Source organism: Cervus elaphus, chromosome 4 (assembly GCF_910594005.1).
Source record: "Cervus elaphus chromosome 4, mCerEla1.1, whole genome shotgun sequence".
NCBI classification, from domain to species: Eukaryota; Metazoa; Chordata; class Mammalia; order Artiodactyla; family Cervidae; genus Cervus; species Cervus elaphus.
In genome coordinates, this window is record NC_057818.1 from 15,495,290 (window position 1) to 15,518,226 (window position 22,937).

The 22,937-nt window shown below is 61.7% G+C and overlaps 3 protein-coding genes across 8 annotated transcripts in view; 1 reads left to right on the forward strand and 2 right to left on the reverse strand.

The window, feature by feature from the left end:
• Positions 1-11: 11 nt before the first annotated feature.
• Positions 12-22,209, forward strand: CTU2 (cytosolic thiouridylase subunit 2). Of its 3 annotated transcripts, XR_006340470.1 has the most exons (17): positions 12-225; positions 1,592-1,760; positions 13,302-13,379; positions 15,291-15,369; positions 15,542-15,601; positions 16,637-16,697; positions 17,104-17,213; positions 17,327-17,592; positions 17,671-17,806; positions 17,922-18,053; positions 18,317-18,408; positions 18,508-18,602; positions 18,701-18,830; positions 18,960-19,026; positions 19,115-19,173; positions 19,249-19,376; positions 19,670-22,209. XR_006340470.1 is itself a non-coding variant. In XM_043898280.1 (15 exons), exons 1-15 carry the CDS (start codon positions 12,597-12,599, stop codon positions 19,322-19,324), a joined length of 1,506 nt encoding a protein of 501 aa, XP_043754215.1. In that variant the 5' UTR covers positions 12,531-12,596; the 3' UTR covers positions 19,325-19,440. The 3 variants fall into 3 exon arrangements, 1 of the variants encoding a protein (XP_043754215.1); XR_006340471.1 differs by lacking the exons at positions 12-225; positions 1,592-1,760 and adding an exon at positions 12,531-12,661; XM_043898280.1 differs by lacking the exons at positions 12-225; positions 1,592-1,760; positions 19,670-22,209 and adding an exon at positions 12,531-12,661 and having other exon boundaries at positions 19,249-19,440.
• Positions 4,501-12,357, reverse strand: RNF166 (ring finger protein 166). 2 transcript variants are annotated; one of them, XM_043898284.1, is made up of 6 exons: positions 12,203-12,357; positions 8,234-8,390; positions 6,890-7,002; positions 6,382-6,481; positions 6,192-6,299; positions 4,501-5,508 (listed from the first exon to the last, which is right to left on the reverse strand). In XM_043898284.1, exons 1-6 carry the CDS (start codon positions 12,355-12,357, stop codon positions 5,443-5,445), a joined length of 699 nt encoding a protein of 232 aa, XP_043754219.1. In that variant the 3' UTR covers positions 4,501-5,442. The 2 variants fall into 2 exon arrangements, with proteins under 2 accessions (XP_043754219.1, XP_043754218.1); XM_043898283.1 differs by having other exon boundaries at positions 6,382-6,496.
• Positions 19,413-22,937, reverse strand: part of PIEZO1 (piezo type mechanosensitive ion channel component 1) — a 56,571-nt gene continuing 53,046 nt past the window's right edge. For 2 of the 3 annotated variants that reach the window (XM_043898277.1, XM_043898275.1), the window contains exons 43-51: positions 22,711-22,869; positions 22,480-22,627; positions 21,026-21,214; positions 20,839-20,931; positions 20,535-20,758; positions 20,341-20,463; positions 20,179-20,258; positions 19,899-20,088; positions 19,413-19,808 (exon numbers count right to left, since the gene is read on the reverse strand). In XM_043898277.1, the coding sequence (XP_043754212.1) occupies positions 19,559-19,808; positions 19,899-20,088; positions 20,179-20,258; positions 20,341-20,463; positions 20,535-20,758; positions 20,839-20,931; positions 21,026-21,214; positions 22,480-22,627; positions 22,711-22,869 (1,456 nt within the window). In that variant the 3' untranslated portion in view covers positions 19,413-19,558. The remainder of the gene's footprint in view (positions 19,809-19,898; positions 20,089-20,178; positions 20,259-20,340; positions 20,464-20,534; positions 20,759-20,838; positions 20,932-21,025; positions 21,215-22,479; positions 22,628-22,710; positions 22,870-22,937) is intronic. The other variant, XM_043898276.1, reaches the window with a different exon arrangement.

Genomic DNA, 22,937 nt, shown 5'->3' on the forward strand with positions numbered 1-22,937 from the left:
CTGCGTGTCCAGCCCACGGGACTTCCCTGGCGCGCGCCATGAGTCACGCCGACCCCGAGACCTGGCGCGCCCACTCGCCGTGGACTGAAGGGCGGAGGTCAGGCTGGGCGGAAGCCGAGCTGGGCTCAGTCCACCCTGTGGTGGGAGCGTGAGCCGAGTCCAGCTTCGGAGAACCTGCTCCAGCCAGTTATAAACCCGCCCCGCCTCCTGCGTAAACCCGCAAAGGTAGGTTTGATGAGCGCCAGCCCTGAACTCCAGAGCTGACCCTGCTGACCCGCTAGAGTGGTGACCAGGGGCTCGACCGACCTCGGGGAGACTGTCCCTCTCCCAATGGGAGGGGACCCAGAAGAGACAGTACTTTAGCAGTTGGCTCCAGAAAGCTCATTTGGTGGGAGGAAGGACACTGCCTGGCATTCTGGAATTCCGAGGGCTCAGACAGGCAGCTGTGGGAAGTGGGGTGAGAGGGCACCCACTGTTGCAGCCCAGACTGTGTGGCCCAGGCAGCCTCACCTTCTGTGTCTTTTGGAGTTTTCAGTGCCACCGACAGCCGGCCATGCCTGCATGTCTGGTACCTTCTGATGTGGACATTTGATGAATTCAGGGGTCCGTCTCTGGCGGGGGTGGAGGAACACACTGCCAGGCCCCTGAGAACCGCCAGGCACTTCCCTGTCTGTGCAGCAGACCTGCCTTGAAAGGTGAGGTGCAGGCACCACCTGCAGCCTGGTGCTTTGCCAGCCAGGAGCCTGGGGGTGAGTGGAGTTGGTGAGGAGTCCACAGAGGAGCCTCAGAGAGACATGGGGAGGGAGGCCTGAGTCACACCAGGTCGTATGTGCCTTCAGTTTTGCGGAAAAGAAAACATGCTGAGTTAGGTGGCAGTGGGACTGGGACCGGGGTCGGCACTTCCGGCCTCATTCAGGGTGTCTGTTGCTTGGTTAGGGCTCATGGAAGAACAGACAGGTGGGGCACAGATGGAAGAAGATGTCTGTCTCTCCCATCACCTGGCTTACCACCGGGTTGCCACTCGCATGCATTTCAGAGAACATGTGGCTGCCTTCTGCTTGTGTGTTTCTCCCGTGGCCTCAAGCTTTCCGTGTGTACTTTCCCTTCCTTTTTGTCTTCCCAGACGTAGATAACACTTGCAGATACCCGGACCAGCCCTGCACCCACACCGTCCTTCCTTGCCCAGTAAACCACTGTGTGGCTGCCCCAGGTTGACTTTAGTCCCTAGAGGGACTCGCGCACTCCCATGGAGAACCGGCCAATCTCATCCAAGAAATGCCCCAGGGATTTCGAGGACCCTAGAGCACCTCTGGGGTGGGGGTGCTCCTTTCCGAGGGCTGCCATGAGCAGTGACCCAAAGGGAAGTTTGAGGTCCCTGCCTATTGCTCAGAACTGCCCTCCTGTGGTCACACAGACTCCCTGTTCACTGTGACTCACAGGGTTGTGTCCGGGCCAGCCTGGAGTAGGACTCAGGAAAACCCAAGTGCCGGCCCTGTTTGCCCCTGTGCAGCCCTGGGAGGTCGGTGGCAGTACCCCCTCACCTTGGTCTGTGTCCTCTGTCTTCAGTATGGCCACCTTGCCTTGCAGCTAGGCCCCATGCTGCGCTGTCGGAAGCCCACTCCCTCCAGCCTCCTGGAATGGCACTCCCCATCAGAGCAGGACCTGCAGGGACCCCAGGGTCTGCCCTTGACACTTGGAGATGTCTGCTCGTGGCCACCTGCCCGCTTGCCTCTATCCGACACTGAGCCAGCAGAGCCCAGATAACATTGTTACAATTCCTTCTACATTGGTGTTTTCTTTCTTTCTTTTTTTTTTTGGTGTTTTCTTTCTTTGACAGGTATGTTTTGTTCTTTTCTGTGCTTTACAATGTGACTCTGGGCTTGTGCATCTGTATTCCGTTGAGCCTGGATTTTCTACTAACTGGGCTTCCTGGCCCAATGTGTAAAGCCCCTCCGTGTTAGATGCAGCCCAAGGGCTGAAGAGGTGGGACGCTCTCGCCCTCCCCCACAGCACCTGGGTGAGGTTGGGTCTGTGGTCGGGGCTCAGCAGTACCTGTCAGATTACATGGAAAAGTGTCAGGTGTGGTCCAGGCATGCCCCTCCCTGGGGATCTCTCGAGTGTAGACACCTGGATGAAGGTACCTGGCCCCACGGTGGGCCTGGCTCTGGGGCTCAGAATGGCACTCAGAACCTGGCCTTGCAGCTGGGGCTCAGCTGTCCCAGCACTCAGGGTACTTGCCCTGGTGGCGTGGCCCCTGTGCTGGTGTGTGGCGTATTTGTCATAAGGGCTTGACTGTGATAGTCTGCCTTGGAGCATCCTCGTGGCTGTCCAAAGTCACGGACCCAGGGCTGTGGCTCAGGCTGGTGGCCAGTGTGTGTGTGGCCACCCCCAGAAGGGGCTCACAGCTGCTGGCAGCTGCAGGATCCCTCTGGAGGGCTGGTTGTTAGAGGTGATACTGGTTCCTGAGTGGGGGGAGGGGCCCACACGCTGTGTGCATGGGGTTTCTGGGAGGGGACCTGGCCACACACAGCTGTGACCCGCAGTAGGTGCGTCTGCAGGTGCTGAGCCTCACAGGCGATGTGGGGCTGAGGAGGGACACACATGTGAGTGTGTCAGTACTCAGGTGTGTGCAGGCCTGCACTCTGGCGTGCACACGAGGAACGCTGCAGGAGCTGTTCCGGGTGTCACTGCAGTCGGGCTTCCGCAGGTGGGCCGGGGTTTGCAGGGGAGTGTCTGCTGGTGCACAGCCGAATTCCAAACTCTGGGCTCCACAGCACTCTTTCAGAGCCCCTTCCCCATCTGGGCCCTCGTTCCTGGCGGCTTGTGGGAGAGGCCGGAGGGCCACGGGGCACGGCTTTCTTCTCTGTGATCACGAGGGCAGCTCCTCCTGGTCGGGTCCTGGCTCTGGCAGCTGGCTGGGCTGGAGAACAGGGCTCATCACGGGTTCTGGGCATGGAAGCTCGCTGCCAGCAGGTGTTGATCACACGCTGCTGGGGATGTGTTCTCAGGCCCACTGTGTGGAGGTGTCTTTGGGCCCGTCAGTCCCCGCCGTCTTGTGGTGAGGCAGTTCAAAGCTCCTTCCAGGGAGTACGTTTCGTGGGCAGACGTGTGGTGCTTGGGTGTGTCGGAGAGAGTCCAGAAGGAGGCGCTGCAGCCTGGGCATCACCCCCGGGGACTGCCAGCCTGCTGTGGCTGGGAGCCCTTGGTCGTGTGCTGGCATGGTGGGTGCTGAGACCTCTACAGGGCGAGACCTGGGGACAGACACCCGGGCGTCGCTTCCTCGAGGGCACTGTGACGTCAGGACCTGCTGACACTGCCCCAAGGCTGCCCCTGGGACTCTGTGGGCACCAAGGGTCGTAACGGGCACGTGAAAGCAGCTCCGTCCTCCCCAGGCGGCCTGTGGGTGGCTGACCAGGCTGGCTGTGTCCAGGAGGGGAGAACGTAGCTGCTGCCAGCTGAACTGGGGCTGGGACATGGGCCCAGTGACCCCAGAACCACATGTGTCCCGGACACGATGTGCTGGCAGCTCCGGGCTGGGGGGGGGGGTGGGAAGCGACAGGTCCTGGACGGGGGCAGGGTGGCCAGCCCCAGAGGGGTCAGCACTGCTGATTGCCGGGGGCAGGGGAGGGTCAAGGTGGAGTAAGGCACTGGGCTGGTGGGGGGAGGATGCGGGGCAGCGTCTGCACCTGGCCTCTGGAGCTGGGTGGTCCCTGCGCTGCCCCTGCTGGCTCCATGCCCTAGAGGACTGGCCAGGGCCACCCCGAGGATCCTGTACCTGCACACAGGGGGCTGAATCCCAGCCCCTCGGCCTCCTGCAGGAGGGGGACTTTGGCCACACGCTTCCTTTCCCACCAGCCCTGGGGAAGCTGAGGCTGGGCCTGGGTGGCCCCTGGGACCACGTCACGGCCTCTTCTGGAAGGCAGCAAGAAGGACAGGCTGGCAGGTGGCATCCGTGGCCAGTGGGGTCAGAGGGTGGTCAGTGGGGGTGGGGTGCTGGTGGCTCCTGAGGAAGGCTTTCTATAGTGGCTAACTGTGCCCCAGGCAGGACGGTCCTCTTGTGGAGGCCTCTGCTTGTCAGCCCTACCACAGTCTGCGGGAGCCTCACCTTCTCCTGAGGGGCAGGGTCCAGGGCACAGGCAGGGGAGGCAGGCAGGGACAGCTCGGCAGGGCACCAGGACCCTGACCACACGGGGTGCTTGTTATGTTTTAAAGGCCTGTGGTGACTTGGAAACAGCAGGGGGTCCTGGCACTGACATTGGCCTGAGACCACCGTCCCTGGATGGATGTCTGAGAGGAGGGCCAGCTCCTGGGCTGGGGAGTGAGGGCACATGCTGAGGGCACAGCCTGGCAGGCTGCCTGGGGAGGCCGTGGGAGCCTCTGAGGTGGAACTCCTTGGGGACGGACACGTGCCCACAGGCCTGCAGCAGAGGACAGTCTCCTGACCCCACTCCAGCCCTCTGCTGTTAATATTTGCTGAAGGAAATGCACTGGTCAGGCCGCTTGAGATGCTTTGAAACGTTTTATTTAAATTTTTTTTTTTAAAGACAGCAATAATTTATGCCAGAAACCAAACGAAGGTGCTAGTGAGCGTTTTCTGGCCTGACCAGCCACTGCCCCGGCCCCCGCGTCCTGCCACCATTGGGGGTGGCCCTGCCTGGGGCGGGAGGTGGTCAGCTTCAGAACAGTGACAGCAGGGCTGAGGCCGGGACCCGGGTGGGAGGCCAGGAGCAGACCCGGCTGCCTCCACAAGTGGCCAGGCACTGGGATTTCTTCTGGCTGTTATCACAGGGACCCTGGGGAACAGCAAAGTGACCTGGGGATGTGGTCACCTTGGTCCCCACGCACAGCCATTGTCCTGTCTCTCTCCTTCCCCCACCTATCCCACAACTGTTTTTGTTTTTTTTAAAAAATATAATTTTGTAAATGTTCCATAAAAATACTATTGTTCCTAGTCAAACACAGATATTGCAATATGCAGGGTAACTGCTCAGTCTTTGCTCTAGAAAACGTGAAAAGGTCATCACACCGGATAATATAGAAAAGTGCGGAACCTCTAGGTATCACAAAAGCCAGTACCGAGCGCGCAAGGGGGAAGTGTTGCCAGGTGCTGGGCCGGGCCCCTGTGCGTCCCTGCTGGGTGGCAGGGCCTGCGGACGTGGCGGGGCCTGAAGGGTCCTCTCGGCAGGGAGGACAGCATGGCTTTGAGACACGGACAGGGGCCGCACTCTGCCCCAGTGGCTGCCCCGCGAGGCCACCTGCTCAGCCCGAGCACCGAGGAGCCAGTGGCGCTCAGCAGGAGCGCAGGCGGTGGGGACGCGGCCTCTCCTCTGGCAGCGATGTGGTTCTGCCCGGCCCTCGGGGCGCCTTCCCAGGCGGGTCTGGGCGCAGGAGCCGGCGGGCTCTGTCCTTGGAGGTGGGGAGGCTCAGCCAGTGGTGGCACCGTCAGTTCTCAGAGAGAGACAGGGCCAGGGCGGCCTGGAAGGCGGCCTCTTCGTCGATGCTGTAGTCCTGGAAGACAGGGGCGGAGCTGGGCGGGACGCCGTGGTCTCTCAGGGCCACCCCCGCCCGGTCACCTCAGACAGACCGGCGTCCAGTCAGCCCTCACGGTCATGGGTCCCGGGCACCTCGTGGCAACCAGTGGGGGGATGGTCTGGCTGCCCTGAAGTCCACACAGCAAGCTGCCTTGAGGACACTGCGCCCAGTGATGGAGGGCTGGACAGACTGTGCACGATGGATGCGAGTAACGAGAGCTGTCCTTTCCCCCCAGATTCAAGGACGGGGCGGGGAAGCCAGCACCCCCGTGTTTCTACCATCAGGACCAAGTGTGGGCGGAGCAGAGGCGGGACCCTATGAGGCCGGGTGCCTGGAGGCTGGCAGGGGACGGGAAGAGTAGGCCTGGGGGCACACAAGAGGGGAGCGTCTGCAGGTGGGATGTGGCTCTTGCCCAGTGGGCTTCGGAGGGGCCTGTCCCCAAGGAGGGTCTGTATCCCCAGGCCTCAGTGCAAAACCAGGGAGATGGTGCCCCTACGATGGCACCTCCCCCAGAGGAGCCCCGAGTGAGGAGAGCTGGTTGGCCTGTGGGTGAGGGGCCCACTCTGCACAGCCCAGAGCCCCCAGACCTCTGTCTCTAGTGGCCCTGCAGACCCGCCCACCACCAGCACTGCAGGGCAGGGGGAAGGCGGGTCACCCACCACGAAGGTGTCGTAGGAGAACTTGTGCCTGTGCAGCAGGTGTTGCAGGAAGTTGGCGCTCTTGTAGCTGGGGTCACCCCAGGGCATGGCCGAGCAGATGGGACACACCTGGGACAGAGCCAGGAGGTGGGGGGTGAGTCCATGGGGCCGTGCGTGTGGGGAGCAGGGTCCCAGGGGCGGGCGGGCTTACCACGCGGTTGGGGTCGCTGCGGTGGTTGTCCACGCAGTGCTTCACCAGCTCCTGCTGGTCCAGATTGCGGGCACCACAGTAAGGGCAAGCAAAGGTGGACCTGTTGGGGACGGCGCTGGGCCGGGGCAGGGGGTGAGTGGCGCTGCCCCCCTTCCTACGGCCCAGCCGGCTCGCCCTCCCCCGCACCGTGGGCCCTGCTGTGGTGGAGCCCCTGCCCTCCTCTGCACGTTCCACCAGGAGCTCCCATCTAGTAACTCCCAGTCTCTCCTTCCTCGACGAGGCTGCGCGCCCAGAGTGGTATCTGTCCGGCCCCAGCCTAAGGACTGTGCTCCCCACTGGGGGTTGACAGGTGGGCTGGGCCAGGCCCTCCTGGGTCCCCTCCTGCAGGGGTTGAGGCCCTCCGCAGGGGGCCCAGCAGCCCTCCCACCTCCTCAGGGCAGAGCTACACTGCCCACCCTGTGACATAGGCCAGAAAGTGCCCACAGAGGATGACCTGTGCGGGGCCTACCTGGGGATGGGCTGGGACGTGGGCACCACGGGGACGAACTTGGGACAGTTGGCCATCTGCTCCTGGACCTTCACACAGGAGGACACGTGCACTCTCATCTTGGCCAGTGTCACCTGGGAAGAGAGAGGGCAGGGTCAGGGGGCGGGGGCTGGGCCCCTGGTTCCTGACACCCTGGCCAGCACCCCGGCTGAAGGAGGCTGATGCACCCAGGGCTGCGGAGCTGCACCCAGAAGCAGGCGCTCACAGCTCACGCTGTGGTCATGCAGGGGGCCTTCAGGGAGCAGCCCTGACGGGGCCCCTGGGGAGCTGGGGGACATGGGAGGGTTGTTTGTTTAATTGATTGATTGATTTGGCTGCTCTGGGTCTTAGTTGCCCCACTGGGATCTCTAGCTGGGCCTTGTAGGATCTAGTGTCCTGACCAGGGGCTGAAGGTGGACCCCCTGCATTGGGAGCGTGGAGTCTTAGCCACTGGACCACCAGGGATCCCATGGGAGGGTGTTTATTTGTGAAAAGTTACCCCTCATAACGGGAGCCAGCAGACAAAATTCTAGGCAGTCAGATGTGCTGAAAACTCCTTATCAAGAAGTAGGAAAGCAAACGTGACACAACCTTCTCGGTTACCAGGTTGCCCACTCTGGCCAGAGGCGGAACTGGCTCAGAACAGGGCAGGGCAGGGGAGTGCTCGCTCCCCAGGGCAGGGGCCTCTAGCAGTGCCCACCAGGAGCCAGGGGTACAGGGGGAGGGCCTCCTGACACCAGCCTGGCCCCCCTTTGCCCAGGGCTGGGGACGCTGCGTGAGGCCTGCCCCTCTGATCCCACTTGTGTGGAAAGAACCACAACACAGAACAAGGGCGGAGGTGCCTCATGCTGCTCTTGGGCTGGGAGGGAGGGGCACGAGAGCCTGAAGGAGGCCCCTGGACATTCAGACCTTTGACCCGGAGGACAGAGCAACCAGGGCCGCTTCCTACTGTGGTAACTCAGGAGAGTTAACCTGAGCAATTGTGGAATCTGAAAACCTCACTTCACGTTCTGCTCCCAGGTTGGGTCCCTTGCGAGGTGGTGCGCCCGCCTGCAGGAACAGCAGGTGTGGGGCAGGCTGGGGAGCTCGGGTGCTGCAGGGACTGGTGGGCCTGGGCCTGCCTCAGTCACCGCCTGCAGTCCGAGGGTCACTGGTGTGTTAGGCTGTGTCTAGGGTGGGCTCAGCTCAGCCCCCATCCCCGCATCAGCCACAGCCCAGAGCCCAGGCCACACTCGGGAAGTGAGTGGAGCAGCAGGTTGCTCAACAGGACCGTGGGGTGGCCTGCGCCCGGTTCCCCTGCACACCCGCCAGGACCCTAGCCAGTACCTTCTTACTGCAGCCTCGGCAGGGCGCCTTGTAGGATGCGAGCTGCTTCTCCACGTGGGCAGCCTTGTCCACCTTCTTAGGGTCGAAGGGCAGGCGGCACAGTGGGCACAGCGGGGACGGCACCTGCAGGCAGGGCTGGAGGCACTCCCCACAGAACCTGCAGGGGGGACACGGGCCTGAGGGCTGCACGCCCCTACATCAGCGGGTGCTTCTGTGCGGGGCCTGCAGGCGGGGTGGGCACAATCTGGCTGAAAAATGGCCCTGTCCCTGCCCCATCGTGGGCTCCTGAGCTGCAGCCGTGACCCCCTGTCCTGTGCTGGCCCCCAGACTTGGTCCCAGCAAGAGCACTGGTTGTGGGAGGGCCAGGGCCCACCCTGCCTATCTCACTGCAATGGGTGATGACAATACCTCGGGGGCTCCAGAACAGCGTGGGAGACCCTGGAGGCCCTCCACCCACTAAGTCTGGGGGTAAAATCACTAACCCCCAGTGCTGAGAGGAAACCACAGGGCCCCAGGGCCCAGCACTCACTGGACGGAGCAAGGCCAAGGCTGGCCAGGGAGCGTCACCAGTCTTGGGACATGCCCTGTCCCCAGGCAAGCAGGCCTCGGGCCCGGCCTGAGCAGAGGCAGGGTGGCAGAGGGGCTGTGCCCAGGCACCCAGGCTCCTCTTGGCTCTGAGCTCTTAGCCATGTCTCTGGAGATGCCGTGTTCTGCACCTGAGGGTGCTTGGCCACAGCAGCTCATGTTCATAACCAGCCCTGTGCTGTGGAAGAGCACACGCCGCAGGTCGAACACTCTCAGCTGGGGGACAAGAGGGACCAAGAGCCTGATCTCAGGACCAGCTCAGTCTGGCCTTGTAGGAAGTGTCGAGGTGTCTGCTCAGCAGACTGGAGCCTCGTCCACAGCCCATAGGCTTAGCCCCGCGAGAAAGGTGGCAGCTTGGCGGCCTGCACGAACCCTGCTGGGCATCGGGGTGTGCCCTGTCCCGCGGGGGTCAGGGAGGTGGGGCTGCGGGCATTTCTGGGGGCACAGACGGCCCAGCTGAGCACAGGCCCCCGTCCTTCCGCCTCAGATTTTCACCTCTTCTCAGGAAGAGGCACCCTAGGTGATCCAGAGGCCCTTCTCCTGCATCTGGCTTCCATGCAGCCACCTGTGTGTGCTTTCAGTGAGGGGATGTGTCCCCTGAGCCACAAGGAGCTGGAGGAAGCTCACAGAGCGCCAGGCTGAGGGTGTGCTCAGGACAAACCGGCCTCGGGTCAGGAGAGGGGCGCCTGGTGGGGAGGGGAGGCAGGGAAGCTGCGGTTCCAGAAGCAGGACGAGCCCCGCCTGCCACACTGCCATCTCGTGTCTTACTCCCTGAGAAGCCGGGGGCAGAACGAGGTGCAGCGTGGCCCCTGCCCTCACAGGCACATGGAGACCTGGTTGGGGCGTGGGGGGCAGCCTGTCAGCTGGCGGAAGCCTCTTCTGCGTGGGCCCATCGCTCCAGTGCTGCCCCCACTGGTCACCCCCTGCACAACACAGGGGAGCCGCCTGGGACCCAAGCCTCTCAGGCCACTGAGCTGGTGGACAGAGGCCTTGCAAACTGAGCAGAGAAGCCCGCTCCAGGCTAGTATATGCTTAGCAGTCCCAGGTCTCTGCAGGCACTGGCCCACGGGTGCTGGGGGCTGTGGCCGCACAAGGGGCCTCAGTTAGAGGGGCTGAGAGGCTGGCCTGGCCCAGCAGCCTGAGCTCCAGCCTCAGCTTTGCTGCGCACCTGGGAACTGCCCTCGGTCACCGTGATCTCCTTTTCCTTGCACAGAAAGAGTAACAGCACCTGTCTCTCAGGCCTCTGCAAGCAGGGAGGACTCAGAAAATGTCTGTTACCACCATTCCCTATGTATCTCCTTATGCATGAGTGTACCAGTTTTTCTACAACTTCTGTTTATTAACAGACTGCACGTGGGGACACTTAAGTGGGGGACAATGTGATGGCACTGACCAGAGAGGGCGACAGAAGAGGCACAGTGGCTGGAGGCAGCCCAGGCAGAACTCTGGCCCAAATACACTGGCACTAGGGGAGGCTTCGTCAGAGCATTAGAAACAGCCAGGTGGCTTCTGGTTCCAGATGTGGCTTACTGCCCAGGGCATCCCCTGAGTGTGACAGATTACTGGCTTCCTCTGGGGACTTCCTGGGAGTGCTTCCAGTCTCCACCGAGGAGCCCCCTTGCCTCTGGGCTCCTGCTGGAAAGCTCTCCCTGTGACCTGTCCCCTTTTGTCTGGTGCTGGAGCAGTAATCCAGGCCCAGGCAGGGCTGCTGTCACGTCCAGAAAACCCATTTTGTGGAAGGAAACTGCTTAGTCAGGTAGCTGTAGGATGAGGCAGATAACCAGACCACCAGCAGACTTTTTAAAAGGAAAGGTGTGTCTTTAAATCTTTCATATTCGTTTGTACACACGCCTTCAAAACATCGGACAAGAAACTTATGGAAAGTAAGGAGCAGAGATAAACAGCCAGTAGGTTTACATCAGCAGGTAGAGTCAGGAAGAAAATATTTCTAAGGCAGAAGCTGAAGAAGAGGCTGCTGCAGGACCAGCCTCAGGAACAGGAGAAGAGGGGTCTGATTCTGCCAAGAAAAGTGTGGGGAGAGGGTATTATAGAAGAATATGCTTTCACAGCAGTTTGTGTAGTTCTGTATTCTAAAAAGACTATGTGGGAAAAAAGCCTTGTGTCTAGGGCTGGCGAGTGTTGATAGAAATCCTAAGCCCAGGAAAGGCTTTCTAAAACTGGGCCCCAAGACAAGCTCTGCAGCTCTCTCAATGATAGGCTGGAAGAAGCTGAACACACTGTGACAACACCCACTGGTGTGTGTTGACGAGAGAGGTGCTGTTCAAAAGCTGCCCCTGCCAAAATGTCACAAACAGCATGAAAAAGTGAGGCACAGCGCCTTCAGGACTAGTCAGCAGCACTCTCCCAGGGTGCGCAGGTGGGTGTCTGTGCCGCCTGCACTGTGTGTGTGTAAAGGCTTCCCGACTCCTGACACAGTCCTGCAGCCTGAGGATACACAGCATACACACCTAGCAGTTCCAGTTTCCTCTTTGCATCAAGAACCTCCTAGGCCAGCTGCCTTTGTTTGCAAAATGTTCTGGGGACTCCTGCTATCCTGGGTGCACCTTGGCCCCACCTCCTCAGCAGCTCTGCGGGCAGCCAAGCCCTCCTGCCCCTTCTCCCACCCTTCTAATTTCACTCAAGAGCTGTGTTATTCAGCCTTCTGGAGAATTGGAGATCACACACTCTGATCTCAGCCCGCCCCCCGCCCCCCCAACCAGGTTGGCAGCTCCCAGAAGACATAAGTGCAGCTCTCTGCTGGGAGAAGAGCCACATTCTCCGGTTTGTGTTCCTGAAACAACTGGCCCTGGCGCAGCTTGGTGTGTGGCATCTGGTCCACCGAGGGCCAGCCTGCCTGGCTGCTCAGTGACCCATGGTGACCCAAGTTCTCCATCAAAACAAAACAGCACCAGACTCCAAGCAAGCATTTGTCCAAACTTTAGGGAACTCCTCTTTGCAGTCACGACAAGCTGACAGCGGATCCAAAAAATAGTTGACAGCAAAAGCCATAAAGCATTTATTTACAATTGCCCACCCCAGTCTCCAGGAGACCAGATGGAAGGCGACCGGCACAGATGTCGCGCCCGCTGCCCTCTGAGTTCCCAGGGAGGCCCGCCGAGGCCGTCAGCGGCTCCTGGCACCCGAGACCGGGCAGAGCTGCAGGTCGGCCCTGTCTGCCGACGGGGTGATTGGGGTCGAGCGCCCGGGGCGGGCGGGCAGGACGCTGGGCTGAGGCGGATGGACGTGCCCAGAGGGCAGAAACGGCGCTGCGCGTGAAGCCCCTCGCCCCCCAAGTCCTCGCGCGCTGGGACTGCACTGGGGTGGCCTCAGACCTCCCCGCGGCGGCGCCCGACCCCGCGGCCTCCCGGAGGCCAGCGCACTCACGTGTGGCCGCAGCTGCCGATGGCCACGGGCCGGTGGTAGACTTCCAGGCAGATGGGGCAGCTGTACTGCGCCTCCAGGGCGCTGTCGCCGCCCGCGGGTCCGCCCGGCGGCTGTCGCTGCTGAGCCGAGCCCACCAGGCTGCGGAACATCGCCATCCCCGGGCTCGGCCGGCCGCCGCCGCCCCTGTCCCGGCTTGGCCTGCGCGTAACGGCCGCGCCGGCGCCGAGTTGACGTCAGAAGGAGCGCCCGCCCCCGGTTCGAGCGTCACGGCTGCGTCGGCGTCGTGTTGACGTCATAGGGAGCGGCCGCCCTTCGCGCCGGCGCCTAGGTGACGCAGTCAGGATGCGTCCTGCTTCTGCTGTCGAAGCTGTCTGCTAAGCGGCACGGCGAAGCCATGTGCGAGATGTCTGAGGAGTACGGGGAGTCCGCCCCCAAGGGGCCGCCGCAGCCACGGCTTGGGTAAAAGTTGGGCAGCTGCACCCGCCGCTTTCTTTCCGACCCTCCGGCAGGCGGCGAGCTCTGCCCCGAGGGCCAGCCCGTGGGCGCTTTGCGCTCAGTCTCGGGGGCCACGCTCCGGGAAGCCCGGAGACCGCCTAGGGCGGGTTCTGGGAGTCCAGCAATCTCTGGTGTGGGGTGGACCTCGCTCCTCAGCACCCAGGGAGTGCCTGGCAATCCCGTGGTGAACACTTGGCGCGCTCGCTCCTCTAATTTTTGTAGCCAGTGGAGTGGTTCCGCCTCTGACCAAACTGTCCTTACTCGGCGAGGAAAGTCGGCCTCCCGGCCGCTTCTGCACTCTGGTTCCAGTTCTCCCCTCCAGGACCTCCCAGAGCGAGCTGTCTCCCTTCTCGTGCCAGCCCTAGGAGAGCCCACTGAGCTGGCTTTAACGAACCGAAATCCTCTTAGGGCCCTGGTATTTCCTCAAAGGGGTAGTCTGGAGAAGATACAAGGTCCGGTCTGTGAGGTGCAGGCTCCCCCCCGCCCCCACCCCACCATGGCCTCTCTGGTACAACAGCTTGGGATGAGAAACCGGCTGCCGCCTTTCTGAAGCCCCTGAGCGCGTGTAATCAGTGTCCTGGTCTCTCTTCTCTCAATGCCTCAGAACCCGGGATCAGAAGTGTGTGAAGTGCAAGGAAGGCCTGCCTGTGGTGGTGATCCGGGCTGGAGACGCCTTCTGCAGGTGAGGCCTGGAGGTGGGAGGTGACTCGGCACACACAGTCTTAGTAACCAGGACTGCCTCCATTTCTGCGGCTTTATTTCTTGCTTTTGAAAGCATTTTACTCCTAATGTCCAGGGGTGGGTGGGTGGGTGTGTATGGCTCTGGGTGTCGGTTCTTGTGTGAGTGCTATTCTCCCATAGTCCAGGTGTGCATCAGGTGGCAGGAAGGTCCGGGTGTCGCTTACAGAGAGAGTTGGGAGCAAAGGTGAAGAGGAGTGTGGTGCAGGCGAGAAGAGCTCTTCAGGGGCAGCTTGGAGCACCCTGGGCTCCCTGGCAGGCGCTCTGTGTGTTGCCTGTATTGTGAGGGGGGGGGGCATGGAAGGGGGGGTTCTGACCCAGCTGTGGGGGCACCTTTGGAGGTTTTTTGGTTTCTTTTTTTGTTTTCTTTATTTGGCTCCATCAGGTCTTCGTTGAGGCACGTGGGATCTAGTTTCTTGATCAGGGATGGACCCCAGGCCCCTGCATTGGGAGCACAGACTCTTAGCCACTGGACCACCAGGGGCAATCTGTGGGGGGACCTCTGGACAGGAGCAGGGGCTGGTCCCAGAGAGGCCTAGCACATTCTGTCTGATCTGAAGCTGTCTGTGGCCCTGTTACGTTGCCCGTGAATCATAACTTTTCAGTGTCTGGTCATGTTCACGGTGTCCATAGCTCCACAGGGGTCAGGCTTGTCACCTGTTTTATGAAATTCTGGTGACGTGGCATGCATAGCAAACTAACACGTTGAGTTATTTGACCAGCTCACATTTTTAAATTGGTCTCCCAGAGTATCGGACTCTACTTACTAAGTTTCTGAGAAAGAAGACAATGGGATGAAATAAGTTGTTTTCTCCAAACTTTCTCACAGTTGCCCATTTTTGGGGGCCAAGTAGATTTGCTGTGTGCTGTCATGAAATATGTTTTAGATACGAAAGTCACTGCTTTAACCACATAAGAGCATCTGGAAATGATGGTCTCTCCAGTCTGCTTGGAGAGCTCCCTGATGAGGAGGAGAGAGGCCACAGCGACTCCTCCTGGGCCCAGGGCTCCCCTCCCCTGCTTGCTTATTCTGGGAAGAGGTGACAGGCTGATCTTCCAGGTTGCAGATTTTGGCAGTCTGGGTTTTGAGCAAGTTCCTCATTGGTGGAGAAGGTCAGCATGTAGGAAGCTCTTGCCTCACCTGACCAGAGGGAGAGCAGGGGCCTCATGGTGCTGCGGGGGGCACGGCTATGGCAGCTGCAGGGTCCTCTCTGCCACCGTGAGCATCCGTGTTTGCCCAAGGAACCTCCCAGGGTCCTGACCTTCCAGGTTACCCGGTGGCACATCCCCAGGAGTCCCTGGAGCCTCAGTGTTCTGCTGTTGAGTTACTGTCCACAAAGCCTCCATGGGGTGTTTGGTCAGCTGTTCATAAGCAGGGCCTGTTCTGTGTTGGGGGCTGTTGTGACAGTAGATCATCTGAGCAGGAAGAAGGAAATGCTGTGGGGGCACAGCCCTGGTTTGGCCGCTGTCCGGGGCAGCGCTGCTCCCCTCCGCTCAGGTCCCTCTACTCCCCTCTGCTTGGGCCCCTCTGCTCCACCTGGCTGCCTGCTGGGTTGCTGGGGAGGGAGCTGCTTTCTCTCTGCTTGTCTCTCTTCTTTTTCCTCTTTCCTCCCTTCTTGCCCCTTCTTCCTTTCGGTCTTTTTCTCTTCCTTTTTGCTTTCTTTTGTTCCACTTTTTTTTTTTCCCTTTCTATCCTCACCCATCTTTGGGTGCAGCTTTTAATGTCAAGACACTGCTTTGAGGGTGGAAGTGGCTGAAAGAAAATGTAACCTGGTGGACTCTCGGGCTGTCAGCCTGCAAAGTGTTGCTGGGTGGTCGGGGCTGTGTTGCACAGCTGCTGGTGTCTGTGTTGCAGGGACTGTTTCAAGGCGTTGTACGTCCACAAGTTCAGAGCCATGCTAGGGAAGAACCGGCTGATCTTCCCAGGAGAGAAGGTAGGGTGTGGCGCCCCCCTTGCAGGCAGCCTGTCCCAGCCGCATCGTGCCAGCTTCTCCCACGGGTGCACACCCGGACTTCTGGGGGACTCACATCTGGAGACATCTGTGGGCAGAGATGAGGGGCCATGTTGGAGGCGCGGTGCCCCCAGTGATGTTCCTTCTTCCGCAGGTGCTCTTGGCGTGGTCTGGGGGGGCTTCATCCAGCTCCATGGTCTGGCAGGTCCTTGAGGTATGTCTCTACACCATCCTCCTGCCACGCCTAGCCAGGATCCAGTGGTGGGGGCTGGCACCAAGGGACTCTTGCTTGGGGCTGGAGAGAAAGGTCCCCTCCCCAGCCAGGTTGCTCGGGGCTCTTAGATGTGGGCACGTGGACGCCGGCCCCGGAGTGGTGTGAGGAGTGCCCAGCCGTGTCTGGGTTTAGCGCCCTGTCCCTTTTCTTGACTGCAGACATGTGCTGCTGGACAGCACCAGGCACCAGGGGCGTTCCCCTGGTCCAGGGAGGGTGCCCGGAACAAGACAGTGAAGCAAGAGCAGGTGCCCCAGGGACCTTGGATGGGCTCAGTCCTGGCAGGGGTCAGGGTGGCTTTCTTGAGCAGTTTAAGGGGGGTCTCGGAGAGGCAGGGGCAGGGTCTCAGGGGTTGTCAGTGGAGAGACAGGGGGCATGGGGGCTGTGCTCTGGCCCATCCACAGGCCCGCTTTGGGCACTGGAGGCAGTGGGACTCCTCCTGGTAGCCCTGGGGCGCTTGGGAGGCCTTGACCCGTGTGGCACATACCCAGAGCCCTGCGCGCCCTCTAAGGGGTGGTGGTGTGGCCTGTACCAGGGCTTCCTGGAGGCGGCACTTCTGTGCTTGGTTTTCTGCCCTTGCCTCCCGGTCCCCTTAACCTGGCCAGAGGATGTGAGACCAGCCCTCTCCCCCGAGCCCACGCCCGTGGGTGCTCTTCCCCGTGACCAGAGGCGCCTTGCTGTCCTGGTCTCTTCTTGCTCTGGGGCTTGGCAGGGGCTTCTCGGGGTTTTACCAGGAGGCACAGACAGACTTTGTGGGTGGGTTTTACTTGGAGGGGGACAGAGGTACCCCAGGTAGTGCCGCTTTGAAGCGTGTCGGGCTGTGCCTCCTCCCTGTGGGCCTGCATGGAGTTCCGGTACAGCACAGGGGACACTGCTGCCCTTTCCTGGGGGCCCTCGGTCTGGAAGGAGCAGAGTCTCTGCAGCAAAGTGCCCGGTGGCTTCTGGCCTTGGAGCTGAGGCCCTGTCACATCCCCCCAGGGCCTGAGTCGAGATTCTGCCAAGAGGCTGCGTTTCGTGCCAGGGGTTGTCTACATTGATGGTACGTCTCCTCCTGGGCTCTGGTGTTCGGGTGGGCCTGCTGACCGCTGGCACTGTGCCCACAGGAAGCCCTCCTGGGGGCGTTTCTCTGGAGACAGTGAGCGTGTTCGGCGGACAGCACTGCTGCCGTCCTGTCTCAGACCGTCCAGGGTTGGGCAGGAGCGTCTGCTGAGTGTCCACCCCAGGGTCCAGGGCACTGAGTGAGAAGGGCGAGTTCACTGCCTGAGGGGGCCTGCCCTTCCGGCCTCCACCCCATGCCCAGAGAACTCAGCAGCCACTCTGAAAATGCCCCCCAAGGAGACAGGTCAGCGTTCAGAGACCGCTGGCCCCAGGGCACAGGGCTGTTGGTCCTGACCACTGTCTGCATCTCTTTAAGCCTGACTCTCTTCTCTGCCTGCGGTTTTCAGAGGGAGCTGCCTGCGGCCAGAGCCCCGAGAACAGAGCGAAAACCCTGGCAGAGGTGAAGCTGGTCCTGCAGACCACTGGCTTCCCATGGCACATTGTGGCCTTGGAAGAGGTGGGCGGGCCATCCTTGTTAGAGGGCCTGGGGGTGAGCACTGGGTGTCCCTGAGGGGCACAGGTCTGCTTCCCCCACGTTGGGTGAGCCTCACACCCCTGTTCCTCCCGCAGGTGTTCAGCCTGCCACCCTCCGTGCTGCGCTTCTCTGCCCAGGAGCCAGCGGGGACGGAGGGAGCCTACAAGGCTGCCGTGGACAGTTTCCTGCAGCAGCAGCACGCGCTGGGGGCTGACGGGGTGGAGCGGCAGAGCCAGCACTGCTCCCAGGACCCCCACAGCCACACTGGGCCACCCACGACCGCCCAGACCCAGGCGCTGTCCAGGTTGTTTGACTCGGTGAAGACACTGACTGCCAAGGAGGAGCTTCTGCAGACTCTGCGGTGAGTCTGCCTCACTCTGCCCCCCGAGTTCTGGGCCTGCCTGCCTGGGCTCATGAGACCTCCCGCCTCGATCCACAGGACCCACTTGATTCTCCACGTGGCCCGGAAGCACGGCTACTCCAAAGTCATGACGGGGGACAGCTGCACCCGCCTGGCCATCAAGCTCATGACCAGCCTGGCGCTGGGGAGAGGGGCCTTCCTCGCCTGGGACACGGTGCGCCTACAAGCTGCCCAGGGGTTGCCCAGGAGGCGGGGAGAGCTTGGGACCCCGCCAGTGGGCAGGAGCAGCCGAGTACAGCGAGGAACACTGTCCCCCTCACCGCCCCCAGGGCTTCTCAGACGAGCGACACGGTGACGTGGTGGTGGTACGGCCTATGCGTGAGCACACGCTGAAGGAGGTCGCCTTCTACAACCACCTGTTTGCTGTGCCTTCCATCTGCACGCCAGCCCTGGACACCAAGGTGGGCAGTGTGCACACCCCTTAACCGTAGTGGAGCCCACGTGGGGCATCCCCGCCCTCCCGGAGTGGGGGTTTGTGGGGTGGGGTGAGGGGCAAGATAGGCTCTGTCAGGGTGCCTGATTGAACAACGGGGGTGCTCTAGAAGTGGGGTGCCTGGCTTGCTCCACAGCAGACTCTCAAGTGATGCTGTGGAGAAGCCCAGGGTCCACGCTCCTCTGAGGTGGGGCCCCTCCCACAGCTGCCCCCTTGTCTCATTGCTCCTAGGCGCCTGAGAAGGCCAGCATCCACCGGCTGATGGAGGCCTTCATCCTCAGACTGCAGGCCCAGTTCCCCTCCACGATCAGCACCGTGTACAGGTGTGTGTGTGTGAGTACTAGGGGTGGGGGTGGGGGTGGGGCGCTGGTGGGATAGAGCCCCCAGCCAGCAGTGTCTTAGAGCCCTGTCCCCACCCCCAGGACAAGCGAGAAGCTGATCAAGGCCCCCAGGGACGGCTGTGCCGCCGGCCCCCGCTGCCTGCTCTGCATGTGCACGCTGGACGTCGACACTGCTGGTCCGTCCTCACCTGGTGTGGTGCTGGGGCGGGGCACCCGTGAGTGCTCTTGGGGTTTTGTGGCCCCCAAGGTCCCATCAGCTCCTCTCTGTTTGCAGACAGCGCCACGGCTTTTGGGGCTCAGACCTCACATCTCCCCCAGATGCAGCCCCCTGTCACGCAGGCCGGGGCGGCTGCCGGGCCCTGCTGCTGTGCCGGGATGGGCGGGGCCCCCGGCTGCCACAGGAGGTGAGTCCCTGCCTCGCCCTCGTGCCCCCCACCCCGCTGTGGTCGGCGCCTGGGGGCTGCACAGTGTGGGTGCGCGCGGGGGTCCTCCCTGGGGGCCGGGCCAGGCGCTCAGTCCAGCTGTCTCTGCAGAGAGGACCCCCGGGCCCAGGTGATGGAGCAGCTGTGCTACGGCTGCCGTGTGAACATGAAGGACTTGGTGAGTGGCCACCTCTGTGGGCGAGGGGCAGAGGGGCGCTGGCCGGCCTTTGCCACGCGGCCCCTCGCCCGTGCTCACTCTGTTGCAGCCCTCCCTGGAGCCCTTGCCACCCTACATCCTGTCCGAGGCCCAGCTCCGCAGCCAGAGGTACTGCCTGTTCTCCGGGGAGAGGCAGCACGGGGTTCCTTCCGCATGTGGGTTCCTACCGTGTAGTTCCCCTAGGGCCACGGTCGAGCAGGGGGTCCGAGAGTACCTGCTGGGGGACAGCGAAGACGAGACCGGGACTGGCAAGAGCTGAGCTCGCGGACCAGCGCCTGGGACAGGAGACCCCCCCGGGAGCAGGAAGACAGGCAAGGCCGGGCAGGCGGCGTGTGATTGCCCGTTTGTATAAATAAAAACGTTTTAATTAGAAAACTACAGTACGCGTGGGGGTGGGGGACAACGGGAAGGGCCAGCAGTCCTGCGCCGGGCGGGCCGCGGCTTCCTGTGACAGCAGCATCAGGCCGGGGCCTCGACTCCACCCGCGGCGGCTCTACTCCTTGTCGCGCGTCCACTTGATCATGGTCTCGGGCGAGCGGTACAGGAAGATGAGCTTGGCATAGAGCTCCTCCTCCAGCTCCAGCTCCCGCGTCTCCCGCACCAGGAAGATGTCCTGGCAGAGCTTGAGGATGCGGTCCACACACGGCAGCTCCTCGAACATGATGGAGTGCGAGATCTCGCTGAAGAAGCCGCGCACGAACTTACCGATGACCAGCACGATGGACACGTACAGCCCCATGATGCTGGGGGCAGGTGGGTGGGCGAGTGAGCCTCGGGCTGCCGCTGGCCTGCATCCCGCCCCCGGCCCCGCCCCCTGGCCCTGCCATACTCACCCATAGCCGGCCAGGAAGCCCAGGCTGGGTGGGCTGACCTTGTCACTGAAGATGACCATGGGCAGTAGGTTGCAGTTGGCCTGGCAGTCCTGCAGCTCAATGACCCACCACTCGAGGAAGCCAGCTGCCCCTGTACCCACACGCTCCCTGCGCAGCTGGATACGCACGCCGAGGTAGTCAGCCTCCTCGTCTAGGTGGGAACCAGGAGGTGTCAGGGCCCCCAGCTGTCCAGGGCTGCAGCTGCAGCCAGCACCCCCACCCGAACCCCTGCCCCACTCACTGGGCTGCAGCTGCTTCACAGGGTTGGCTTCAGGCCCGTTGGGGGCACGGATGTACTTGGGGAAGAGGTGGGGGATGACCCTGTGAGGAGAAGTGGCGAGTCAGGCCTGGTCCAGCCCTCCTGTCCAGCCCTCCCTCCACACCAGGCCCCCCGCTCACTCACACTGACTGGTCCGAGGTACCTTCCAGCAGGCTGGCCAGCTGCCGCCGGGCGGTGCTGTTGGGGGCCAGGTCCAGGGTGTGCTTCTCGTTGGTGTACTCCACGCTGCCGCCCTTGGCCAGGTCCCTATGGCAGCGGCACAGTGTGACCCGGTGGGGTGTGTGACCCCTTGGGGCTGCTCCCCGCCCAGGACGCACCTCTGGAAGTTCCAGGTGAAGCGCAGGGTGGGGTGCCCCCCTAGGACGCACCTCTGGAAGTTCCAGGTGAAGCGCAGGGTGATGTCGGCTGTGCCGTTATACAGCTCCCGCTTCATCTGCTCCCGGCTTGGCGGGCTGATGCGCCAGAGCGCCCCGGAGCTGCCCTCGATGTGCACCGTGACGATATCCTCGGGGCTGTACTGGCTGATGAACTGCATGGCCAGCTGGGCGCAGGGTGGCATCTCAGTGGGGAGCAGCCAGGCCCCCCTCCCATCCCAGGCAGGCGCATGGGGGGGCCACTCACCGGGTGGGGGTCAAACTGCTTGGACAGCTCCTCGTAGGTGTGGTGCGTGAAGGGCACGATGGACGGCTGCTGGGCACTCATGGTGAACAGGGGCTGGCGGTGGGGACACAGTGACCTGGCGCCCGGAGAGGCCCCCCAGCCCTGCCGCCAGCAGCCACGTGAAGCTGGGCCCCCTCACGATGCTCACCTCGTAGCCTCCCAGCTTGAGAGTGACGGTGACATCGATGGGCTGGTTGACGACGCCGACCACAGAGCGCACCAGGGACATGAAGAGCAGCGGGAACCAGATGATGGCCACGAGGAACAGGATGATGAGGCCGCCCATGCCGTACTTGACGATCTTCTTCTTCTTCTGCCCCTTGGGCTGCGGGTATTTCTGGGGGTGGGGGGTAAACACAGGTCAACCACCTGGCCCCATGGCGGGCCGTGGCAGCAGGCATTGTGGTCTCAGGCTCCCCTGTGAGCCCACAAAGCCAAGCCTTGACTATACATTGAAACTGAAGCCATAGCGGTGAAGACAGCTGACCAGGGAGTAGGGCCCGAAGCCAGAACCAGACCCTCACCTTGAGGCCGTGGGGAAGGAAAGCCTTTGCCACAGAGGGCGCTGGTCACCCACATGCTTGACAAAGATGAACTCGTAGGAGACCTAAAGCAGTAGATGCCTTCAGGGCAAATCTATCTGATGAGGGTCTAGTATCTGGAATACATAAGGAACCCTCCCAATGACAAAAAACCACCCAAGTAAGAACCAGGGAGAAACCTGGACAGACTGTCTCTCCAAAGACAATGATACACAGGTGACCAAGCAGAGGGAAAGATGCTTGATGGGAAACAGAAGTCGCCAGGTGAAAGAGGAGCACAGTGAGACACCTCCCTACTCTTGCCAGGACAGGTGAGGGTGTGGGGCAAGCTGGCTGGTGTCCCTGCCACACCACAGCGACAGGGCCCGGAAGGTGCCCCTAGAGACACAGGGTTCCACTCCTAAGTGCACACCCAGGAGATATGAAAGGCCGTGGAGGCGTTTTTTTTTTTAGGACATACACAAGTCTTAACCACAATGAACTACTACTTAGCCATGAGAAACTGTGGTACAGCTGCATGGATAAACTTGGGCCACACTGTGCTGCGGGAAGCCAGCTGTGGAAGGCAGTGGCGGTGGGTCCACGCAGCTGGCATGACAGGAACAGGCACACCCGTGTAGAGGGTGGATGTGGGCCGAGGGCCGGGGACCCACTGCTGGTGGGGCTGGGGTTTCTGGATGATGAATGTGGTCTTAACTGTGCAGATGCTTATGGAGATTTGAATATACTAGAAACCATCCACCCGGTGATGTGTGAATTTTATCAATAAAACAAATGAGAAAGCACAAAAGCCCAGTTAATAGGTCAGTGCTCACACCATGACCCACGAGAGTGAGCCAGGGCCCAGAGGCCAGGCCTTTCCTGCCCAGTGTTGGCTCCAGCCCCTCTGCGGTTGGGCCACCTCTGAGGCAGCCTCAGTCACCGTCCCCTGAGAGGAACCCTTTCTGGCCGCCAGGAGGATTTTAGGAGAGTGCTTTCTGGACTCATGCTGCGTGGGCGGTGAACCCCAGGTGGGACCCCAGTGGGTGTGAGTGCCCAGTGCCCCCTGGGGCCCCAGCACCTTCTCGGTCTCTCGGCTGCACTTGATGATGAAGATATTGGCATAGATGTCCTCCACGCACATCCAGTTGGACAGGGACAGCGTGGTGTCCGTCCACACCCAGTCCATCACCGCCCGCAGCTCCACCAGGAATGGCACTAGCCGGAACCTGCCCGAGGCAGGGGCACCATCAGGAGGGCCGGAAGGAGGACAGCCCTCCCCCACCCAGCATCCCAGGCTGGCCACACTCACCCCTGGAAGAGGAAGAGGTTGAGGTGGTTGTACTTCTTGGTGAGAAAGTTGCCAAGGATGCGGGTGGGGTAGCCGCAGCGGATTTGGTAGGCGGACAAAGCGAAGTAGATGCATTTCACAAAGTACCACAGCTGGGCCACCGCGTTCTGGCTGAACATCCTGGACGGGACCGGGAGGCCAGGTCAGAGGTCGGGGTGCCCACCCCCCAACCCTGCCTCCACCAGGCA